The sequence below is a fragment of the Mustela putorius genome, unplaced genomic scaffold (assembly GCF_011764305.1).
Source record: "Mustela putorius furo isolate JIRA1106 unplaced genomic scaffold, ASM1176430v1.1 tig00003846_pilon_pilon_pilon, whole genome shotgun sequence".
In the NCBI taxonomy this organism is placed as follows: Eukaryota; Metazoa; Chordata; class Mammalia; order Carnivora; family Mustelidae; genus Mustela; species Mustela putorius.
This window is the reverse complement of record NW_025421999.1, coordinates 16,972,076-16,993,170: the sequence shown is the minus strand read 5'-3', so window position 1 is coordinate 16,993,170 and position 21,095 is coordinate 16,972,076. Positions and strand designations below refer to the sequence as shown.

Below are 21,095 nucleotides of genomic sequence, written 5' to 3'. Positions count from 1 at the left end.
TATTTTGCCACATTTAATTTAATCTTCAAAATTGGCAGATGATATTCTAGAAAAGTGTGTCTTGTTATAGTTCCTTAAGATGTGGCCATTGTCACTATAGAATTGCTCCAGATTCTTTCTAAATACTTCTCATTTTATACAAACCTTATGTTTACCTTAATGTAATTCTAGATAAGTATATGTAAGATGACATTGCTTTCCTAATTTAAAACAACTTCAGAGTAACTAACAAATTTCTTTTGAAGGTGGCCTCATGGGATGAAAGTGTCTCTGGAAAAGTTCATCCATTATTTTGATTTTTGCCTGTTTTATTTCAAAGTCACTAAAATAAGTTCTCTTCCCTTAAATACATTGTTATCTTAACTAAATATATGTATCCCATCATCCTTGTGTAAAATTAAGCCTCCCTGTGTCCTAGTCAAGCAGTCTCATGAGTTTCTTGAAAGCTTATAACTCAAAGTGAACTCATGACCATCAACCCTAATGTAGGTGAGTCTTACTTATCTCCATACAACCTGGTGAAGGAGAAAGTCATCAAAGAATGATAAAATAAGAAAAATAAAGAATAAAATAAAATAAAAAATAAAAAATAAAATAAGATAAAATAATGAAAAACAGAAAAATAATGATCAGTAGAAGAACATCTATACACTTTCCTATGGGGAGCTCCATGTGAGTTTGAGTAATCATAAAATTGACATGTATTTTTTTCATGCAAGTTCTTACCTTCTAACATATGCTACTATCTAGTCAAAATTCGGACAAATTTTTTTCAGAGCGCTAGAATAATATTTAAATATTTAAATAACTTAGGAAATAATGTCATGATACAAACTATCAACTTCAATTAAAACCATTCTACAGAGAAGAAAAATACTTTACTAAATTATATTTTTACTATGGAAAATGTTTGAATGCATTTTTTGTATATTGAGTTACAAGAATTATAAATATTCTCTATTTTGTGTTTTTGTACCAGAAGCATCTAATAAAATAGATTACCATTTTAGGTTGATTTATAATTGGCAGGTCCACAAATTCTTGCTTTCATTTCCCCATACAGTTTTAGAAATGAAAATATCAATCTATATGGTAACTAATATAAATATCTATTAAATCTAAGGCTCATTCAATTTTGTCCCACAGGTTTTTTTAATTAAATAAAAGTTATTATACGTCAATAACACCCTTATCAATGTAAACAACTTCCTTTTTTGAGAACAATTACTATTTTTCTTAATTTATTAATTGAATTATAATATACTATATTTTCAAAGAAGTCTTATGTGGCATAGTTCAAATTATTCTTGATCATAATTTGTTTCTAGTTCATACACACTAAAATTTAGTTCTCATACTATTATTACTACCAAAGATTCAAATGTTGTAAAATATGAAGGCTCCTTGGGAATCGTAACACAACAATATAGTTTGACCTTTAAAAATTGCGGTATAATGTTAGACATTATTAATTTGGGTAGATCAGTTTGAATAAATAATTTGATGATATTAGTTTTTAAGATACATTAATAACATCGCTCCTCATTGTTATGAAGATGACATCTAAGGAAAATCAGTTGACTCGGGTGGATTAAAAATTCAGTAGTCAGTATGATGTGTCCCCAAGCTACATCTAGATGGATGTGGTATTTTTGTTAGTCCCTCTGTTAATAAAACTGATATTTGGACTTCAGATTTGGATGACACTGTAAGAACAGTAATGTTTTCTGTGATATAATCATATTACATTATAGAACTTTTAATATCAATGGTGTGAATTTGCTTTCTTTAGTGAAAATAGTCTAAGAAACCAGAATTGAAAGAACTTTAGGAAATCGTAGTACCATTTCTTCCTCTTAACTTTTGTCAGTTACTGGCAAAACTGGTAAAGCTCAAGGTTTTTTCCCCTTCACAGGTTTGGGATGAAAATCTTGCAAAATCTGCGGAGGCGTGGGCAGCTACTTGCATTTGGGACCATGGACCTTCTTATTTACTGAGATTTTTGGGCCAAAACCTTTCTGTACGAACTGGAAGGTAGGAAGCAGTTTCACTGATACTGTTCATCCACACATTTTATTACTTAGGGACCCCAAGGGGGAGTGATACCACCTTCAAGTAATATAAGCAAATACTTACTGAGTGCTCACTATGTGTCAGGCAATGATGCTTGGCCTGGGACTGTTTCAGATGTCTTCAAGGATTATTTAATTGGTTAAAAGGTCCTAATAAGACCAGTTTCCCCTTTCACCCTTGGAACACGCTCTCTTAGCCTGTATTCTTTGCTTACGTCACAGAATCTTTGAAAGGATTAGGCATATGTTATAGCCTATACCCTAACTCTCCCACCTCAGGAAATTTTTTTCAGTGTGGCAGAAACCATTCTTGTGTCTATGAAACTTTCCCATGGTTGCATATATCTATAGTCATATATGTCTGTTCAACTATGGGAAAGTCTGTTCCCAGTGATAGGCTAACTTTTCCATCACCAAGGAATGTCATTATCCAAGATTCCAAAGACCCATTCTCTTCTATATACAAGAGAAAAATCAGGTGTGCTATTATTAAAATTAAAGTGAATCAAGTTTAAGGGAAAAAACACATTTAATTCTAGTATCACAACTACAATTTATTTATCTAATTTTTAATTGTATATATGATTCTGGTGGAGAAATTTTTAACAATATAAAACAAGATAAAGATGAAGATTCCTGAAATTTGCATTTTTCTTTTTGAAACAACCAGACATATACTTAAACGAATATAGTCTCACTTGCTTTAGTCCCGGGCATTTTCAAGCTTGGCCCTACTTGGAGGAATAGGTGATGGTGGTAATTATGAGGTATGGGTTTGCTACTGAGTCATCATGAATAATCTGCAAAAAGAACTATTAACTTACAACTTAACATGAGTCCACAATAAATTACGACTGCTATACTCTAAGTTCTCTCACTCTCTCTTTCTCTCTCTTTTTTTTTTTTTCTTGGTATCTAGATATCGCTCTATTCTCCAGTTGGTCAAGCCGTGGTATGATGAGGTGAAAGATTATGCTTTCCCATATCCTCAGGATTGCAACCCCAGATGTCCTATGAGATGTTTTGGCCCCATGTGCACACATTATACACAGGTTATTTCAATTGTCTTGTTAATTTTTGATTCATAGTTTCAACAATGCTCTTACTCTTTTGGGGAATATGCATTTTCTTAGCTTTAGCTTCAATAATGATGTATTGGTTTATTTTTGCAGATGGTTTGGGCCACCTCCAATCGGGTAGGATGTGCAATTCATACTTGTCAAAACATGAATGTCTGGGGAGCTGTGTGGCGACGTGCAGTTTACCTGGTATGCAACTATGCCCCAAAGTAAGTACTAGGCTGGCTTCTACTTCTTGGAACTTTTAATGATATTAAATATCTCCAGTCTGCTAGTTATTTTAATGTGAATAAGATTTAATTATAATAGCCTCTAATCCTCAAGTCTCCCGTGACCTCATATACCTGAAAAATAATGAGATGAACAGTTATTTTTCACAGATAGGTATTTCCAGCTAAAATTGTGGGCAAAATAATTTGAGATACAGAAACTCACTAAATTCCCTTCACCCGTTTTTTAGTCATGATAATTGTAAAATAAATACTGTACTTTCAGGCTTTTGACTGTTCTTTAAAAAAAAGAGAAGAATCTTTTAGGAAATTTATCAGTACTGCACTATTCCCAGCTATCAGTACTAGAATGTTGGCTTATTTTTTTCACTGGGAAAGCAAAACAGAGTCCTTCTTCCTTTAAGAGTAAACTAAAAATTATAGTTTACTAATTTCATAGTTGGCTAAGGAGTCATTCACTGCCAGAAGGGAAATTTAAATGCTGTGACTTCTTTTTAAATTAAAGCTTTGCCATGATTTAAGTTTCAGTATTGAAAATTTAGAATTTTCTCATTGGGGGTGCCTGGGAGACTCAGTTGAGTTAGAATCCCCCTCTTGATTTCAGGTCAGGTCATGGTCTCAGGGTAGGACTCCACTCAGTAGGGAGTCTACTTCAGATTAGCTCTGTCCCTCTACCTCTGCCCCTCCCCCTCTCCTGTATACATGTGTGCACTCTGTCTCTATCTCAAATAAATAAATCTAAAGAAAAATAAAACACAATTTTTTCATTAGTTATATTTTATGGCATACATAAAAGTGTATTGTGAAAATTGATCAAAGATTATAAAATATAGCCATATTTATAAATATTCTTTATAAGATGAGTATAAATAAGCATTTGTTAACATTTGATAAAATGCCTTCCTGATAACAATAACTCTTGAGACGATAAAACCTTCCAATATTTATACATGAGTCTGTTCCCATTTGGAGTAAATAGCAAAATGTGCAAAAGGATTTATGACACTCTTGGTGTCTTCCAAAGTAAGTCCCAAACAAAGATTTTCTCCAGCTTTGCCAATATGGGGAGGGAATGAGAAAACGTTTCACAAATAACTGCATTACTCATTTATATGGTAAAATGCCAGTGGCAGTGTTTTTGCAAAGTTAGAAAAATAGCGATTTTCCCCATGGTGCCCCTTCATAATTATTGGAATAATTAGGTTTGGAAAGTAGAATGTGTTTGCATTACCAAAAACATTGAAACTGTGCATTTGCTTGATATTTTCAGTTTCACACTTTATATTTTCCTATTAAGACTTTACTCTTCTTCTTGACATAAATAGGCCACGGAGTACTCAAATGGTGAAAGAGATTTTTATTTCATTTGTTTAGCTGTTTTGTTTTTAAACATTGATTTGACTTTTCTAATATTATTATTGGTGGGATATCGGATTGTTTTCAATGAGAGATTAAGATATTGTGTTAAAACGCTTAATTTGTTGTAAAAAAAAAAGCCATTATTTTGAAACCTAGGCAATGAAAGAAGTTTTAAAAACTTGACTGTTATTTGAGTGTGAATTTTCCAATGCCAATATAAAGCTATCTCAAGTCTGTTTTTTAGGGGGAAAAAAAGAGAGAGGTGGAGGGAGGGAAGGAGTGAAAGAAGGGAATTTTAATTAGATGGAATACAACAAAAAATGGAAGGATAAATAATATAAGTTCATTGGTTGACGGTTTACTTCTGAATGTAATTGTCCTCTATTCAGTAAAAATCTGTGATTTATGTAAAAGTTTGTAATATGTAATACTTTTGACGCATAATAAAATGTATTTCTAAGCTTATGTTACAAAAAATATGTGCTGTGTAATTTCAAAAAGTTATGTAGAATAAATAGAAAAATATGACATTAAAAGAGCATAGGTTGCCCATATGCACTTATGGGCTTTGGATAAAGATATAGAGGGAAATGAGATTATTAATATAGAATAGGAGAGATTAGGATAAAGGAGTGAGTTACACTCATAAGAGAAGGGGCCTCCTCAAGTGTTTTGGAGTAAGCACGTGTCATTATCCAAATTATACTCGAGGAATCTTATCCGGAGGGCAGAGTATACAATAAACTAAATGGAGGTGGGTGTTCTTGGAATCTGATGACTTTTTGTGGTATGAATCACTAATCAGCATGTATTTCATTTTTATAGGTAACTTTTCCTCCATAAATATTTTGTAGATCAAAGCCTGACTTTTTATAAAGATTTTATGTATGTGTGTATTTATTTATTTGGGAGACAGAAAGTGAGTGTGGGAGAGACAGAAAGCAGCGGGAGGGGCAGGTGGAGGGAGAGGGATGAGCAGGGAGCCCAGTGCAGGACTCAGTCCCAGGACCCTGACCTGAGCCAAAGGCAGATGCTTCACCCACTGAGCCACCCGGGCATCCCAAATCCTGAATTTTTAAACTGACTGATGTCAGCAGATATTTTATGTAGATTCACTTTAAGAGTTGCTGTTTGGGCTTCTTCAGGTTGTAAAGAAGATGAGAACCACCTGTTTCATATTTTAGGCTCTTTCTTACAGTTGTCTTATCTTCAACCCTGACTTTTTTTACTATTGACAAAGAAATTTCCTCCTGACCATTCAGTTTCCTTCAAAATATGGCTATGTTGCTATTTTTAGGGCTAATCACCATGCTATTGAAAATACATCTATTACCTCCCTCATAATTGAACAGTAAGACATTGTAGCTACTTCTGACTATTGTAAATGATGAATTTGATGTAGTATTATGATCATGGCCATCAATACAGATGAAAAGATTGACAACACAGTGTTTAACATTATCAAAAAACAGATAGTATTACTAAAAACAAAAGCTATGAGTTTACACATAGGTAAAGGTTTTGAAATCACCTTTAATTGCTTCCCTGAGCCCTTAATCTCTTACCATGACAACTTCTTGCTTATCTCATCATTTCTAAGCCTCCCAGAAAATAGTAAGTGCATATATATATTACCATTCTTAGCATTAGCAGGAGTTTAGAAATGGGAGTGTGTCCTGCCAACATGCTCTAGAAGGCAGTTACAGGGCAGACACAGATGTGGTGATTGAATGAGTATCGAGCCTGGCATCAGATGACTAATGATGTCATCATTCATTGTAGTGCTTCACGTCTTATCTGTAAATTAAGATAATACTAAGTGTTGCAGAGAGAAATATTTAAGAAGTAAGGTATGATAGAAAAATAAGTTACTGTGTAAATAAGAAATGGAGGGATGCCTGGGTGGCTCAGTGGGTTAAGCGTCTACCTTGGGCTCAGGGCATAGTCTCAGGTCCTGGGATCCAGCCTGGGGCTCGCTGCTCCCTGGAGAATCTACTGGTCCCTCTCCTTTTGTGCCACACCTCCTCCACCTCAGGCTCACTCCCAGTCTCTCCCTCTCTCAAGTAAATAAATGAAATCTTTAAAAAAAAAAAAAAAGAAAAGAAAGAAATGGATATCATTTTCAGTGACTTTCTAAACTTCTCAAAAAGATCATTACATGTCAATCCATGCAGACATATGCTTAAGGACAAGCACATTTCTTTAAATGAGCACTAATAGAGCACTAATGTTATCTTTGTACTTTTTTTTCTTTTTTTAGGGGCAATTGGATTGGAGAAGCACCCTATAAAGTAGGAGTACCATGTTCTGCTTGCCCTCCAAGTTACGGAGGCTCTTGTACTGATAATCTTTGTTTTCCAGGAGTAACATCAAACTACCTATACTGGTTTAAATAAGCTTATCTTTTCCTCCAGGAAACAGAATGTTTTCTGGGACTAATAGGCATATATATATATTGAGTTTTGCACATATTATACATATTTTATAATAATCTTGTTTTCCTTTTATTATTCCTTGTATAAATTAGTGTTTGTCTAGTTTGTTTGTTTCATCTTTGAGGTAATCAAAACATCCATTTCTATCTTCTGACCACTAAGCCCAAGTTAGAATGGTGTCTATGTAGTATTGACATAGTTGAGGCATCCAGTTCTAAAACTTACTTTCCAAAAAGAAGATGTTACATTTGTGAGGAATAAAATATATATATTTGACCTGTAATTCATGTGTATTATGTAGATATACATATACACATAGGTGTATATGTATATTTACATGCAGAGACATATAATAGATGATGTAATACAGGCAATAATGTGATTCAGTTGTTAACTTGAGGGAAATTTAAAATTACACTATTCTAAAAATATATATGAGGTGCTGGGACATCTTCAGCTCCCATTCCTATAATACCTACAAAGTGATAATTTACGAGATAACATTCAGTGATCTCTGGGCTTAATAATTTAATTAAGCAACCAAGGATTTTATTCTGGAGGTATCTTGTCTTATTTGGGTTCACCAAAGGATATGCCCAACTTATGTAAGGTCACGTCATGCATTTTGCTTAATCTCTTTTATTGAATTAGTAATCATGTGTTGAGTGCTTCCTATGTGCAAGGCACTCTGTTAGTTATGTTCTGATAATGCAAAAATCATGAGATACGGTTCCTGCCTTCAAGAAGCTCACAAAAAATATTCAGGAAACAATGCAGTTTAAGATTTCGCTGCAAAATTACAGTTTTTTTAACAAACTAATGTCAGTGTAAGTTTGAGGAACTAGATGCCACGATGGTCACCTATAGGTGAAACAGGTGATGAGAACACTGTAATATGAAAGGCTTCTGATTAGCAGGAAAATGTAGCTACACCACTTGGAACTAAAAGAGTCTGAACTGCCCAGGGATTACTGTACCAGAGTAAGTAGTTGTGAATTCAGAAGGCGGAGGCAAGACGCTGAAAAACCTGACAAAGCCCAGGAGAATTAAGATTTAGGAGACAGGTATGAAAAGTGACAGAGACCGGGTCACTGCACAAAAAATTACAGGTGAGAGCTTCAGAAGGGCTTATCCGGAGAGTCTTGTATATCCTGAGGCCTGTCAGCAGGGGTGAAGGGTGCCAGAGACATGTGAGATGCCAAGGACATTTGCATCTCTTCACATCATTGTTTGGTGAGCATCCCTCCAATCATCATAAAGATCCTGCATGCACAGCATGGTTAGGGTTTGGCAAAGTGGCCCTCTTCAGATGATTTGCTAAGGACTACTTAGCAAAGCTTAATTCCGTGTCCACGTAGAAGAATAATTTTTCAGTTCTCCATTAAGTTGGATTGTGGAAATCAAATCAAAGTCACTGTGACAATTTCACTCATGTGGTTTGGAAATGCAATGTTTCCTCCTTCAGGAATTTGCTATTAGAGAGAAAAATTCAACATCTGGGTCGAGACATCTTATATTATGGTGTGTGTGTGTGTGTGTGTGTGTGTGTGTGTGTGTTTTCACAAGTTCTGTAATGCTTCCATAGAATTACAGCATAAGCAAACAGGGTTAGTTCCAGAGTGCAAATAACAGAAGGAAGCTACTTGTTTAAAATTCTCTACACATTTGCAGTTTTTCAGGGCGGAGGCACTGAAAGTTGACAATTAAATCCAGTCAACGAGGGAAAAATCCACCATCTGGAGTTCTGGGTTTGCATGATGACAAACAATTGGTCTGATTCCTTTTTACAAATTGAATGTGGTGACCAAAAGTTTTTGATATCATACTACTCTGCTTTTGTGGGCACATACATAGACTGTATTAAAAATAAATGTTTTTGGAGACTAAACTGGAGAGCAGAAGTAGTTGTAAGTAAGATTCAAGCCCCAGTCTAACTTTTATCTAGCTATGGGCAATTGGAGAGAAAGCTAATTAGTGGGAAGTTTACATGCTTTCTCTACAAAGTATTTCCAACTTACATTTCCCTAGAGTTCTTCTATAGAAGTAGCAAAAGTACTATTAAACAAAGATGACTGTTCTCAGTTCCAGTCCTGTTGCTGGATTGCTTGTGTGGCTTGGTTTCTCAGTTCTGAAAAAGAATAATGATATTTGCTACATATTTCACAGAGGTTCCTATGAGACTAAAGTTACCATATTAATAACAAATTTATGAATAGTAAAAGCATCATTAATGTTGTGAAACTTATTGGAAAAAATTAAGTTTTATGAGCTTCTCTTTGGCAGAAACTGTCTGATTCTCATCCCTACTTCTTATAGAGTGCCTATAATGCAGTAAGTGTTTAATAAATGTGTCTATGAATATATTTTTAGATTTAACTATAAAGTTAGAATTATTCTATAAACTAGAATTGCAACAATTTAAGGGATTCCCTCCTTTCTGTATTTTATTAAGACAAAAAATGTCTTAAATATAAAGCTCTGGATGCATCAGAAATCCAGATAAGTCATCAAACATACCAGATTAAGACCTAGGATCTAGGCATGAATAACTTACACCACAATCCTTTCCAAATCACAACTAGAGCTATGCATTTATTTGTAACTTAACAACTCAGCTGAAAATATAACGGGTATTTTTGTTATGCTATGTGTACTTTTTAAAGTGAGTAGCGTAAGGTAGGCAAGTGAAATGTTTCATTTTCCAGGCAAAAGCAAATGAAAATTTGCTGATATCCACAGTGTGCTCTGTTTTTCACAGCATTCAACCATGGTGCTAAGATGGCTCCTTCTTCCTGTAATTCCCAGGGGCAGAAAGAGTCTGGGTATTGGATATTTCTTAAGAGCAGCTTTAAACAGTCAATGTTGAGGTTTTCATTTCCAAACATATCACTCAAAAGAAAGAGTATTCTCCATATTCCACAGTACAGATCCTCTCTCTATGGCAAAGAGTTTTCAGATCACCCTTTATACAGTAAAAAAGAAAACACTCTGTCACAATACAGGACTTTTTTTTTTTGCTTCCATGTCATCAGGAAAAATGACAATTTTAACTCTTAAACTGATGGATTTCTTTACAGAATTGTATTTAAGTCGTGTAGGCACAATCTTAATGTTGCTGGTTATGACAGATAAGTTTGCTTTTAAAATGTGGTGGAAACAATTTTTATTAGTACCATTTTTGCTTCTGTTCAGTAGTCTAAGCGTCATGATTTCTGTGGTCCGTCAGGGTTTCCCGTACCAGCTTCACTTGGCAGCGCCATAGCGTTCACTTGAAACCTTCGTGGAAACATTCATTCCAAAGATCCGTGCAGCTCTAGCACAGAGCTGACCAAACACGAAGGCAAGTTGACCCAGTACGATTTACTCAGACTATTTGGACTGAAACAGCGTGCATTTTTCTCATTAATACATGCTTGTATTAAATCAACTTATAACATCTACAGAAGCAAACCTGATACACATTTAGACCAGCTGAAGTGTTTTATCTTCATACCCTACTAGTAAATGAATATATAAGCTACACAGGCAATTTGATTGTGTCCAGGAAGGAAAAGTAACAGCCTGTGCTCTGTGTTCTCCCCTTTGTAAAACACCATTCCCTGTCTTCCTCAGTATCAAAGGATGCAAATTTTGACATAAATGGAAGCTTTTACCTACCAAAGTGTTTAGGGAGAGTAAAGTTAGATTTCTATCAGTGCCTAACAGTATATTTGATATATATAGTTTCTATAAACAGTATATATATATATATATATATATATATATATATAATATTGTCATTATTTGTGTGGAGAGAGACATATTTAAACACATGCAAAATTATTTTTAAAAATTATGCCATGATATAATTTTGTCTTATGAGAGGTCAATCAAAAGTTTACAAAGTTTAACAGTTCACTCGTTAATGCTGCTGAAATGCATTAAAACCAACCATATACTTGTTACCATTTTGAGGTTCTTTTCAGTTAAAGTTTTTACTAAGTGTGAACTATCGATATTGATTATTGATTCTGGTGCTAAATACGTGGTGCTAAATGAATTGTTAGTGTTAATAGTTTTAGTAATGCTCTTTTTATTCATTGTTAAAAGTGATATCCGTTCAATTTCTGATTCAGAAATATTAATAAGATCCTGTTAAATTAATGTTACCCAGAAATGGGCCAGTGAACTCTCTTATTTATCTAACAATCCAACATTACCTAGGTGTTACAGAATGTAAATATAATTTTTTAGAAGTTATCAATTTCCTTTTTTTTAAGTCATTTTTAGCTTGGCAGTATCCAAATTCAAGTATCACCTGAAGGTTGGAGTACACCTACACCAGTCGTGCTGCGGACACTGGCGCCCTCTGGTGATTGTGAAAATAGATTTTTGGTGGCTGCTTGGGTTGCAAAAAGAGCAGTTTCTTTTGTTCAAAAAAATTTAAGTTCCTCAATATTGGAACTCTTGGGTACTCTTTAAATCTGACAGTATTTGAAAATGCTTGGCTGTATTGATATAATTTTCAAAGAGGATAAGAGAGAGACTATGTCTTGGCATCCACTTTCTTAAATAATAATGTTTTGTAATGATATTTTAGTTCTAAGGTGCTCATCGAAGTGTTTTTTTTTAAACTAAGTATTACTAAAGTATGTTTTTCACTTGGTTTACAACATAAATACAATTAGAGTTAAAGTTAGGGAACAGAATTATAAGTATGTCTCATTTTCAGAAGTGATTATTTTTATTTAACGTAGTATGTAAGATTAAAAGGAGATATGTTAAAATAATTCATTTCATAAAAAAGGATTACATCTCTATTTTTACTTGTTGGTCTAAAATCTGATAATGTTCTCTGGTCATAGTATTTAGCTAATGATAAAATTGTATTATTCCATTCAAAGTCCTTCTAGCCTAACAGATGTATATAAAAACTTAGAATTATATCACTTGATATAACTAATGAAGACAAAAGTTTTTTGTAAACTTCCAGTTGAGGTTGTCATTGACATTATGTGTAGGTACCACACAATTGTGAGAACCTGTTCGGACAGGAATGTTTCTTTTACTATGTTAGCATAACCGAATGAAATATATTTTGAAGCAGTTTTCCACAGTAGTATTTTCAAACTTATTTTAAAGCAAAAGAACACTTTTTATGATCTCAATTATATATAAAACTCTAACATATACTGCATACAAAATGGATGTGCTCAAACTCCAAACTTTCCCCAGTGAGCAGAATGGTTTTTCGTAGAGCCCAAGAATTCCATTAAACAGAAAAACATGATCTAAAACATCTAGTTCCCCCCTATTTTTCTCTAAAACAATCAGGTAATTAAAATAAGAAAAAATTTGAGGCACTGAATTATTTCAATACCCACTTCACTTTACTGGTGTGATGAAGAATCAAATGTTAACTTTGGTGTTTACAGATAACTTACAGGATCTCATGTTTTGTTGTTTGACAAACAGAATTTTGGTACCATTGTAGTTTGGGAATTGGAGATAATTGTGGTGCACATATGAAAACAATGTATTTTTTAAATATCTAAACATTTTGAATATGTACATAATCCTAAAATATACCATATCGATTTACATTTTTTTAAAGACTAATTTGGATAAGTTTTATTCGTTACCTAACACTGTGGCAGTGAAAGGTGCTTTGATTTTGTGATATAATGTCATGAATGTGTACATACATAAAACCTGTGTAAACCTCTGTTCTTATAAAGCATAACAAGTGTAGCTTTTTGAACTCTGCTATATTTTCTTTCTTTCAATAAAATACTATAATTGTTTTGTTTTAAAAGTATATCTGTTTTCTTGTTTTCAGAAGATTTTTCAAATAGACTTAGAACTAGATGGCATGATAATTTTGATAAGGTATGATGAGGTACATCTCTAAAGCAACAATGATTTTATCTTTAATGCATCACTGAAATATACCAATAATCTTCTGTTTTCCTATTTTCCCCTTTCTTTCTTCTCTTCCCTGCCTCAGTCTTTCCTTCTTCCCTTCTTTTTCTACTCAATTCCAAATAATATTTTGAAGTAAAAATATAAAAGACATTTCCATGGAGGAAGAGGAAAAGATCAATGTTCATCAAGTAGTTCTGGCTGTGGAAAATTGTAATAGTTGAACTCAAATATATTTATGCTTCCCCACATAGAAAGCCTGAAGAGAAACCGTAAATGTTCCTGGGGAAGAGGCACACCTCAGGCCACTAGTTGGCCCAAGGATAGTGATTCCTAGGGTGGCTCTACCTTATAGAAGAGTAACTCCTTTCTCTCTGGCGAAATGTACATCTCACAGGCCAGGACGCTGAGAAGTATCTGAATCTAGGACTTTAAAATTCTCCTTATTATATGTGATATTGTGATTTATTATAAGAAATACATATTTGTTCTTCCTCTGATTTCTGACTCAGAGCTTCCCAAATCCTTGGAATTCCTAAGTGTTGACAGAGAGTGAGAAAGGTGTGTTATGTTAATGAGGTGACTTTTAGAAAGCAGGTAAGAATGTGGGCTGGTTGTCAATGGAACCAACCCTGTGATTAGAGGCTTGGAAATTTCAGTCCCACCCCCTGATGTCCCAGGAGGGGAGAGGGGCTGGAATTTGAATCAATAGCCAATGATCAATGATATAATCAATCATGCCTCTCTTTTGCAGCCTCCATAGATAAAGAAAAACCACAGAGTTCTGAGAGCTTTGGGGTTGGTGAACACAAGGAAGTTTAGGGAGAGGGCACCAGGAGGGGCATGAAAGTCCTTGTCCTTCCCACATTCCTTGCTTGGCCCACCTCTTCCATCTGTCTGTTCCTGAGTTACATCCTTTTATCATAAACTGGTAATCTAGTAAGTAAAATGTTTCTCTGAGTTCTGTGAGCTGCTCTAGCAAATTCATGGAGTCCAAAGGAAGTGGTGGGAATCTCTGATTTATAGCCAGTTGCTCCGAAGTACAAGTAAAACCTAGACCTGTGACTGGCATCTGAACTCCAAGGAGGAAGTCCTGGGAACCCCAATTCATAGCTGGTGGTAAGCATAGGTAATAACCTGGGCATGTGCCAGTCATCTGAGGTGGAGAGCAGTCTTGTAGGAATGAATCTTGACCTGTGGGAACTGATGTTATCTCTGAGTAGATAGTGTCAGAATCGAGTTAAATTCCTAGACACCCTGGACGCCTGTGTGGCTCAGTGGGTTAAAGCCTCTGCCTTGGGCTCAGGTCATGATCTCAGGGTCCTGGGATGGAGCCCCGCATCGTTGGGCTCTCCGCTCAGCCGGGAACCTGCTTACCTTCCTCTCTCTCTGCCTGCCTCTCTGCCTACTTGTGATCTCTGTCTGTCAAATAAATAAATAAAAATCTTAAAAAAAAAATTCCTAGACACCCTGCCTGTGTCTGAGAATTGCTTGGTGATATGTGGGAAGTCGCCTAGCCTCTCTCTCTCTCTCTCTCTCTCTCACACACACACACACACACACACACACTGGAATTGCTGCCACAACCAATGAACCATATTTCACCCAAGCCTCACTAACCTGAATCCTTTCAGAGACTCTCTCCAGGAGCCCTGTGGCTCTCTGTCAACTGCTTCTTTTTCTCCTGCTAGTCTTCCCTTTTCACTTCACTCCCTCATCTTTCAAGCCTCCAGTTCCCTATCCACATGTTTGAAAGTTACAAAGAGAATTGCCTGAATGGTATGTCCACACAGGGGAATACAATGCAAATGAAAAACAGAACAAGAAAAATCCGTGTACACTGGTAAGGAGTGGTCTCCGTGGATATGATACTAAGTGGAAAAGCATGATACACAAGTATATAACTAGAATGTTCCCCTAGTAAGAAATATTAGTGGAAATAATACACATATACTCACAAGCAGTTATAATATATATCTGTTTTTATTTGCAAAAAGAGACATAGAATCATAAATTAAAAAATAATAAAAATGGGGGCACCTGGGTGGTTCAGTGGGTTAAACCTCTGCTTTCAGCTCAGGTCATGATCTGGGGTCTTGGGATCGAGCCCCGCATTGGGCTCTCTGCTCAGCAGGGAGCCTACCTCCCCTCCTCTCTCTCTGCCTGACTCTCTGTGTACTTGTGATATCTGTCAAATAAATAAGTAAAATCCTTAAGAAAAAAATAAATAAAAATAATTACCTGTGAGAGCGGGAACTGGATGGAGGGGACAACAATATTTCAAATAACTTTGAAATGCAATAAATGTATAACCTTAGTGTTGCAAAGACAGAGCTACAAAGAAACAACGTTGTTCAGTTGGCTCTCTGTGGTGGTATTAGGGGGGAAAAGAGGAGAAAAAATAAAGTGAGTAATTTGGGTCCTCTTTTCAGGAACCAAAGATTTCAATGTAAGAGAAAAGAAGATTATTTCTAAAAAAGTTAAGTAACACTAAAATATTAACTATGAATTTGAAATATGAGTTATTACCTCAAGCTATCTTCTTTATGAAAATCAGTATGTTTAGCTTTGAGTGGTAAAAAAAAAGCCCTAGGGACCATGGCAATCCAGTAACAATTAATGCATCTATTGCCCAGATTATTATCTCAGATACCATTCACCATTAGAAGTAATGCTTGACATCTCCTCAACTGCCAACAACCTAATCCAAGCCACCATTGTTTCTCAAATAAATTAATGGTGTCCAACAAGGAATTTGTGCTCCCAGAAAATGCACAAGAAGAACCATTAAGAAAAGCACTTAAAAAACACAAGAACTCCTACTTTTATTTAATTTTATCTAAAGGAAAAAGGAAAGTTATTAAGATTTTATACAGGATAATGGGTTGACAGCCCCCTCTCCCCCAGATCCACACATGTAAGGGTCATGTGTCTCCAGAAGCAGTTGGGGCATCCTGAAGGAATGGTGAGTGTACAAGGTGGCCTTACTATGCTCCTCAGGTGACTGTTTGCTTTTAGGGCTTTTGCACATAGTGCATTTTAGTGACTCAGGGAAGAGAATTAACTACTTTTGAAATCCAGCTTTTACTGGACCTTGACAAATATTGGAACCTCAAGATTTAAAATAATTTAGTAATGAAAGCACAAATTAACCCTAAGGAACTTTAACAGTCATAATTACTGTGCTTATCATAACAAGCTTTCTGTCAACCACATTATGAGGAAAAACAATGATGATCCAATCATGTGTGACAGACTGGTGGAAGAATTAAAAATCTTCAAGACTATTTGGAATGGTGACCATGCTCTTAAATATTCATTAATGACATTTGTTTTGATATGCTAGCTAGTGACGGTGAAGCTGTCATGATTAGCAAACATTTTTAAACCAATATAAATGAAAATTGTGCTTGAAGCTTTGAAAATAAGACTTTTCAAAATTATTGAGTTTATGTTGTCCTATTGTTCTGATAGAAATTGTAAATACTAATGAAATTTAAAATTAAAATAATAGCAGAAATACCAAATAATATTTTGGTGAAGGCAAATGTTTTTACAACACTGATAAAATAATAACATTTTTAAAGGTTTTAAAAAATTTTATTCTAAATATTTTATTTGTTACTTCTTTTCATAAACACACAATATATCAGTGCATGGTATAATGTCTAATGTATAATGGCATCATGGTATAATTTATATTATATAAAGTGAGTGTGCAAGAGTGTGCAAGATAAAACTTTCTACAAGTAAGGGTATACATCAAAAAGTTTGGAGGTGACAAGTCTAAACACTGGCAGCTTCACTATGTATTTCTCTGCTTCCACTTTTGCTCTTTCACAATCCAGCACCCCACAGCTTCTGGATTGATCTTTTGGAAAGTAAAGCACATTCAATGACTCTGCTGCCCAAAACCTTCTGCTGACATTCCAAGGCACTCAATGCACCCAGTGCACTATCATTACTTCTGCTGGACTGGTTTCTTCCTCATTCTCCATCTTACTCTACTTCTCTTTGGCAGCCCACTTATGCTTTCTTTCTGCAAATTCGTCTGGTCTTTGGGCTTTTTCACTTGTTCTTCCTTGTGACTGGGACATCCTCCTCCCAGACAGTCACACAGGCTTTTTCCTTAGCCTTTCAATCTGCCCCACCAGCCCCCCAACTAATAATTTTCCCACCGCATCACTCTCTAACTCTTCCTTTGCATTTTTGCCTCCATAGAACTACCATATGATAACTGAGCTAAGGTCTGCATGTGTGCGCGCTGCTAATTGCATTACATATATTGGTCTACTATCTGTCTCTCCCACAAGAACATAAGCTTCACGAAGGCAGGCACTTTACCTTATTTATTCCCTTATTTTCAGGGCCTTGGAATATACCTAGAACTTTGTAGGTGTCCAATAAATATTTGTGAGATAGATCAGTAAATGAATGAATGAAGTAATAGATGTAAAGAATTTCTTGCACACAGTTCTTGGTAAGGAATAAATAAATAAATAAATAAATAATTTTTATAATCACTATTACTTTTTCATGATGTTCTGAAAAATAACCGCGGATTTATGGAATCTATATCCTTAGAGTTTCTGCTAACAGAATTAATTTGCCACAGAAACAGAAACCAAGCCTGTTTTTCCAGAAAACCATTATCTCTCATCTAAGTTACTTTTATTTTTTAATCTGTAGTTGAAATCAGAATTAAATTAGTATCCCTTTGGGAAATCAGAATTAAATTAGTATCCCTTTGGGAACAGGTCCATGTAATCTGAATGACCAACTTATGACAGAGATTGCCTAGAGAGACATTTTTATGTTGTGCCCCGATTTCACCCTTATATGGAAAAGAATGAGGCAAAGAATGCTGGTTCTGAGAAAACAGCACCAAATTCTTCAACTTTTTCCTGCAGTTTGTACTTAAAAATGTGAGTAAGCCACAGAGAAAGAGAAAGAAGAAATAAGTAAAAAGAAGTATGTCAAGGTTTGCATTTGCTCAGTAATTCCATGTGAATCAACTAGGACAATCTGGAAATAACAGAATTAATTGTTCTGTGTACAACCTGGGTCTTTCCCCATTATACTTAGTGAGTTCTGGTACCCAGAACACTGAGACAGTGAGAATTCTATTTTGACTGGATTCATGAACTGAAACCATCAAACCAATGTGAAGGAGAAACATATTCAAGTAGGAAAAAAAAAAAAAAAAAGAAGTCTAAGAACGTGAACTATCTTTTTGGAGATAGAAAATAAAATGATAAATCTTACTATATAATAGAACAACGATCTAAACCTATAATTGTATTAATGTTTTGGGATTATAAATCTTTCCTAAAGTAAAACATAATGTCCATTTATTTTTAATACTTTCTTATTTATTAATAAACAGACTCATAACAGTATTGGGCAGCCTTTTGTGTTTTTATAGATAAGAAAGCATTATTTTTTAGTAGTGTTTCTCAGTAAGAATGATGTTGACATGAGGGGTGGGGAAATATTTTGTTGAGACAGACTGTCCCTGCCTTGAAAGGTATTTATCATTCCTGGCTTACCTGAATGTTAAATCCCTAGAGAAATTTCTTCAGTTTCTACAGAATGGTTAATACAGAAATTACCTGTATACATTTTAAATGGCCTTCTGGAGGGGGAGGGGTGCAGTAATACCCCTGATTTAGAACCACTGATAGAGGTATTCATGAGTAAGCAGTCAAAACCAAACTAGTCTGGTGAATGCATTAAACTCCTCTATGGGTTATTCATTCCTATATTTCATTATAATTATGCACACAGGCACTCATTTTTCTAATTTTTTTTTTTTAAGTTCTAACTATGTGTCAGACTCTATTCCAGGTTTGGGAGCTATGCAGTGAACAAAACATAAAAAATCCATACCTTCACAGAATGTATATTCTAGAGGTGAGGACATTGACAGTAAACAAATTGAGATATGGAATATATCAGAGTGATAAATGCTATGGAGTAAAAATAAGGTAGATGACAAGTGGGAAGTACAGGAAGGAAGTTTTGCATGAAGGGTCAGGAAAAGCCTAACTAAGGTATCTTCAGCGAAGATATGAAATATTTGAGGGAGATAGCTACGTGGAAAATACACCAAAGCACAAACAGTGTAGACCTCTAGGGAAGAAGTTTCCAGGCAGAGGAAGAAAGGGAGGGGAACTATGGACTAGGCTTGTGGTGGATTGAGAGAAGAAAACAAAGTTGGAATGAGGTCAAGGAGGCTCCAGACCAGGTGGCATGGGGTAGACCATTTAAGGGTCTAAATGAAGTAGAAAGTCATTGAGAGTTTTAAGCAGACAGGCATCAGGACCTGACATATTTTATAAGGATCTCTTTGGCCACTATCTCCCTGTAGAGAGTCAGAAAGGCTGTCTTTATTAAGACTTGGTTTGTCAATCATTCTTTCTTTCTCTTACATTTTTACTCTTCCTCCAAGCCCAGAATAGCACAAGTCATTGTCTTACCTGCTTTTCAATCTCTCACTATTCAGTTTGTTCTTTCCTTTGAGAACCAGCAGCATTTGAACTGTGTATGTACACTGTCTTAACACTCTTTAATCCCTCACTGTTCATCTAGTCATGCCACGTCTAGTCATTGATTTCAGATCCTGGTTACCCCTTTCATTGTTGATGCTTTTCAATCATCTGCTTATTCCATAATATTTCTTGAGTACATTTACAGATCAGCCAGTAGTCAAGACAAAAATCAGACAAAGTACCTGCTTATCAGAAGCTTACATTGCATTGGCAGAGGGGAAGAAACAAAGAAACAAATAAATACATAATAAAATGCCCAGTGGAGGTGATTGTTATGAAAGCAATAAAACAGGGGAAGGAGATAGTGGATAAAAGGTACTTTACACAGTGGCAGTCAAGAAGGGTCTCACTGAGGAGATGAAATTTGAGCAAATACTTGATGTTTGTTCTTCATCAAATGAAACTGCCTGGGAAGATCTATGTGATCTATTTATTGAACACAACTAGTGCTTATTTTCTTCAGCCTCTCTGCTGCATTCAATGCAATCTTCATTTTGTTTTGTTTGCTTGTTTTTAATTCTTCTCTTTGGATTGTGTACTCTCTGATGTCTATTACCTCTAGGACATTTCAGTGGTTCAAGTGAGACATAAGTAGATTCTTAAATATGACTGTGAAAATAAAAAATATATATATATGACTGCGAAACACCCAATTGCTATATCAGTCTCTCTGAGGCCAACGCTGACATGTAAATTCCCTGCTCAAATACTTTCCTTCGCTTCTTGCCCACACAGAATAAATGCAAAGAACATTTCCTCACATTTAACCTCCCCTGTGCTGAAGGGAGAATTTTTATTGATAGCTTTTTCTGGCTATGCTTTACACACATTTTCTACAGATGAACCAACCTAAATGTCTCAACATCTTTGGTCTTGTGTAGTTATGTTGTCCGGATGCTTGTGTGTGTGGGGGGTGTGTGTGTGTGTGTATTCCCCAGAACACACATCCTATGGCTTTATTTTACCTCCTTGGGCTATCTTTGGCTTCTAGCTTGATGTTACAAGCTTATTCTTTTTCCTTTAAGCACCAATAACACTGAATGACACCTCAATTATTGCATTTGCCTGTTAGTTTTCCTGATTGCATATTCAAAATCATTCCAAAAATCTTATTTTGAATGCTACAAGGTCTATGCTAGGGTCCTCTTGGTATCACAAAGTATTAGCACAGAACAGCCTTTACCTAGTGAAGCAATTAATGCATTCCTGTGGTCAACCTGCCTCATTATTTGTGCCTTAACCTCATATCCGCAGATACGTGAGTGACCAACAGATGCCACTCTTGTAACTATCTGTGGTAGCACACTTCTATTAAACACTCACAGGGCCTTAAAAGAATTTTGTCACCGGACATTCAGTATTTCTTTTGCATTACTCATATTAAATATAGAAACAATAATCCATACATGCTAACAAAATCTATACCAAGAATATGCAAATGATCTTAAGTTTCCCAAACTTTGACAAG

The 21,095-nt window shown here is 35.3% G+C and overlaps 1 protein-coding gene across 2 annotated transcripts in view; it reads left to right on the top strand.

Annotated features, from left to right (window-relative positions):
* The window catches only part of PI15 (peptidase inhibitor 15), a 28,121-nt gene extending 20,982 nt beyond the window's left edge, over positions 1 to 7,139 (top strand). For both annotated transcript variants that reach the window (XM_004762330.3, XM_004762329.3), the window contains exons 3-6: positions 1,916 to 2,034; positions 2,992 to 3,124; positions 3,245 to 3,360; positions 7,001 to 7,139. In XM_004762330.3, the coding sequence (XP_004762387.1) occupies positions 1,916 to 2,034; positions 2,992 to 3,124; positions 3,245 to 3,360; positions 7,001 to 7,136 (504 nt within the window). In that variant the 3' untranslated portion in view covers positions 7,137 to 7,139. The remainder of the gene's footprint in view (positions 1 to 1,915; positions 2,035 to 2,991; positions 3,125 to 3,244; positions 3,361 to 7,000) is intronic.
* The last annotated feature ends 13,956 nt before the right edge of the window (positions 7,140 to 21,095 follow it).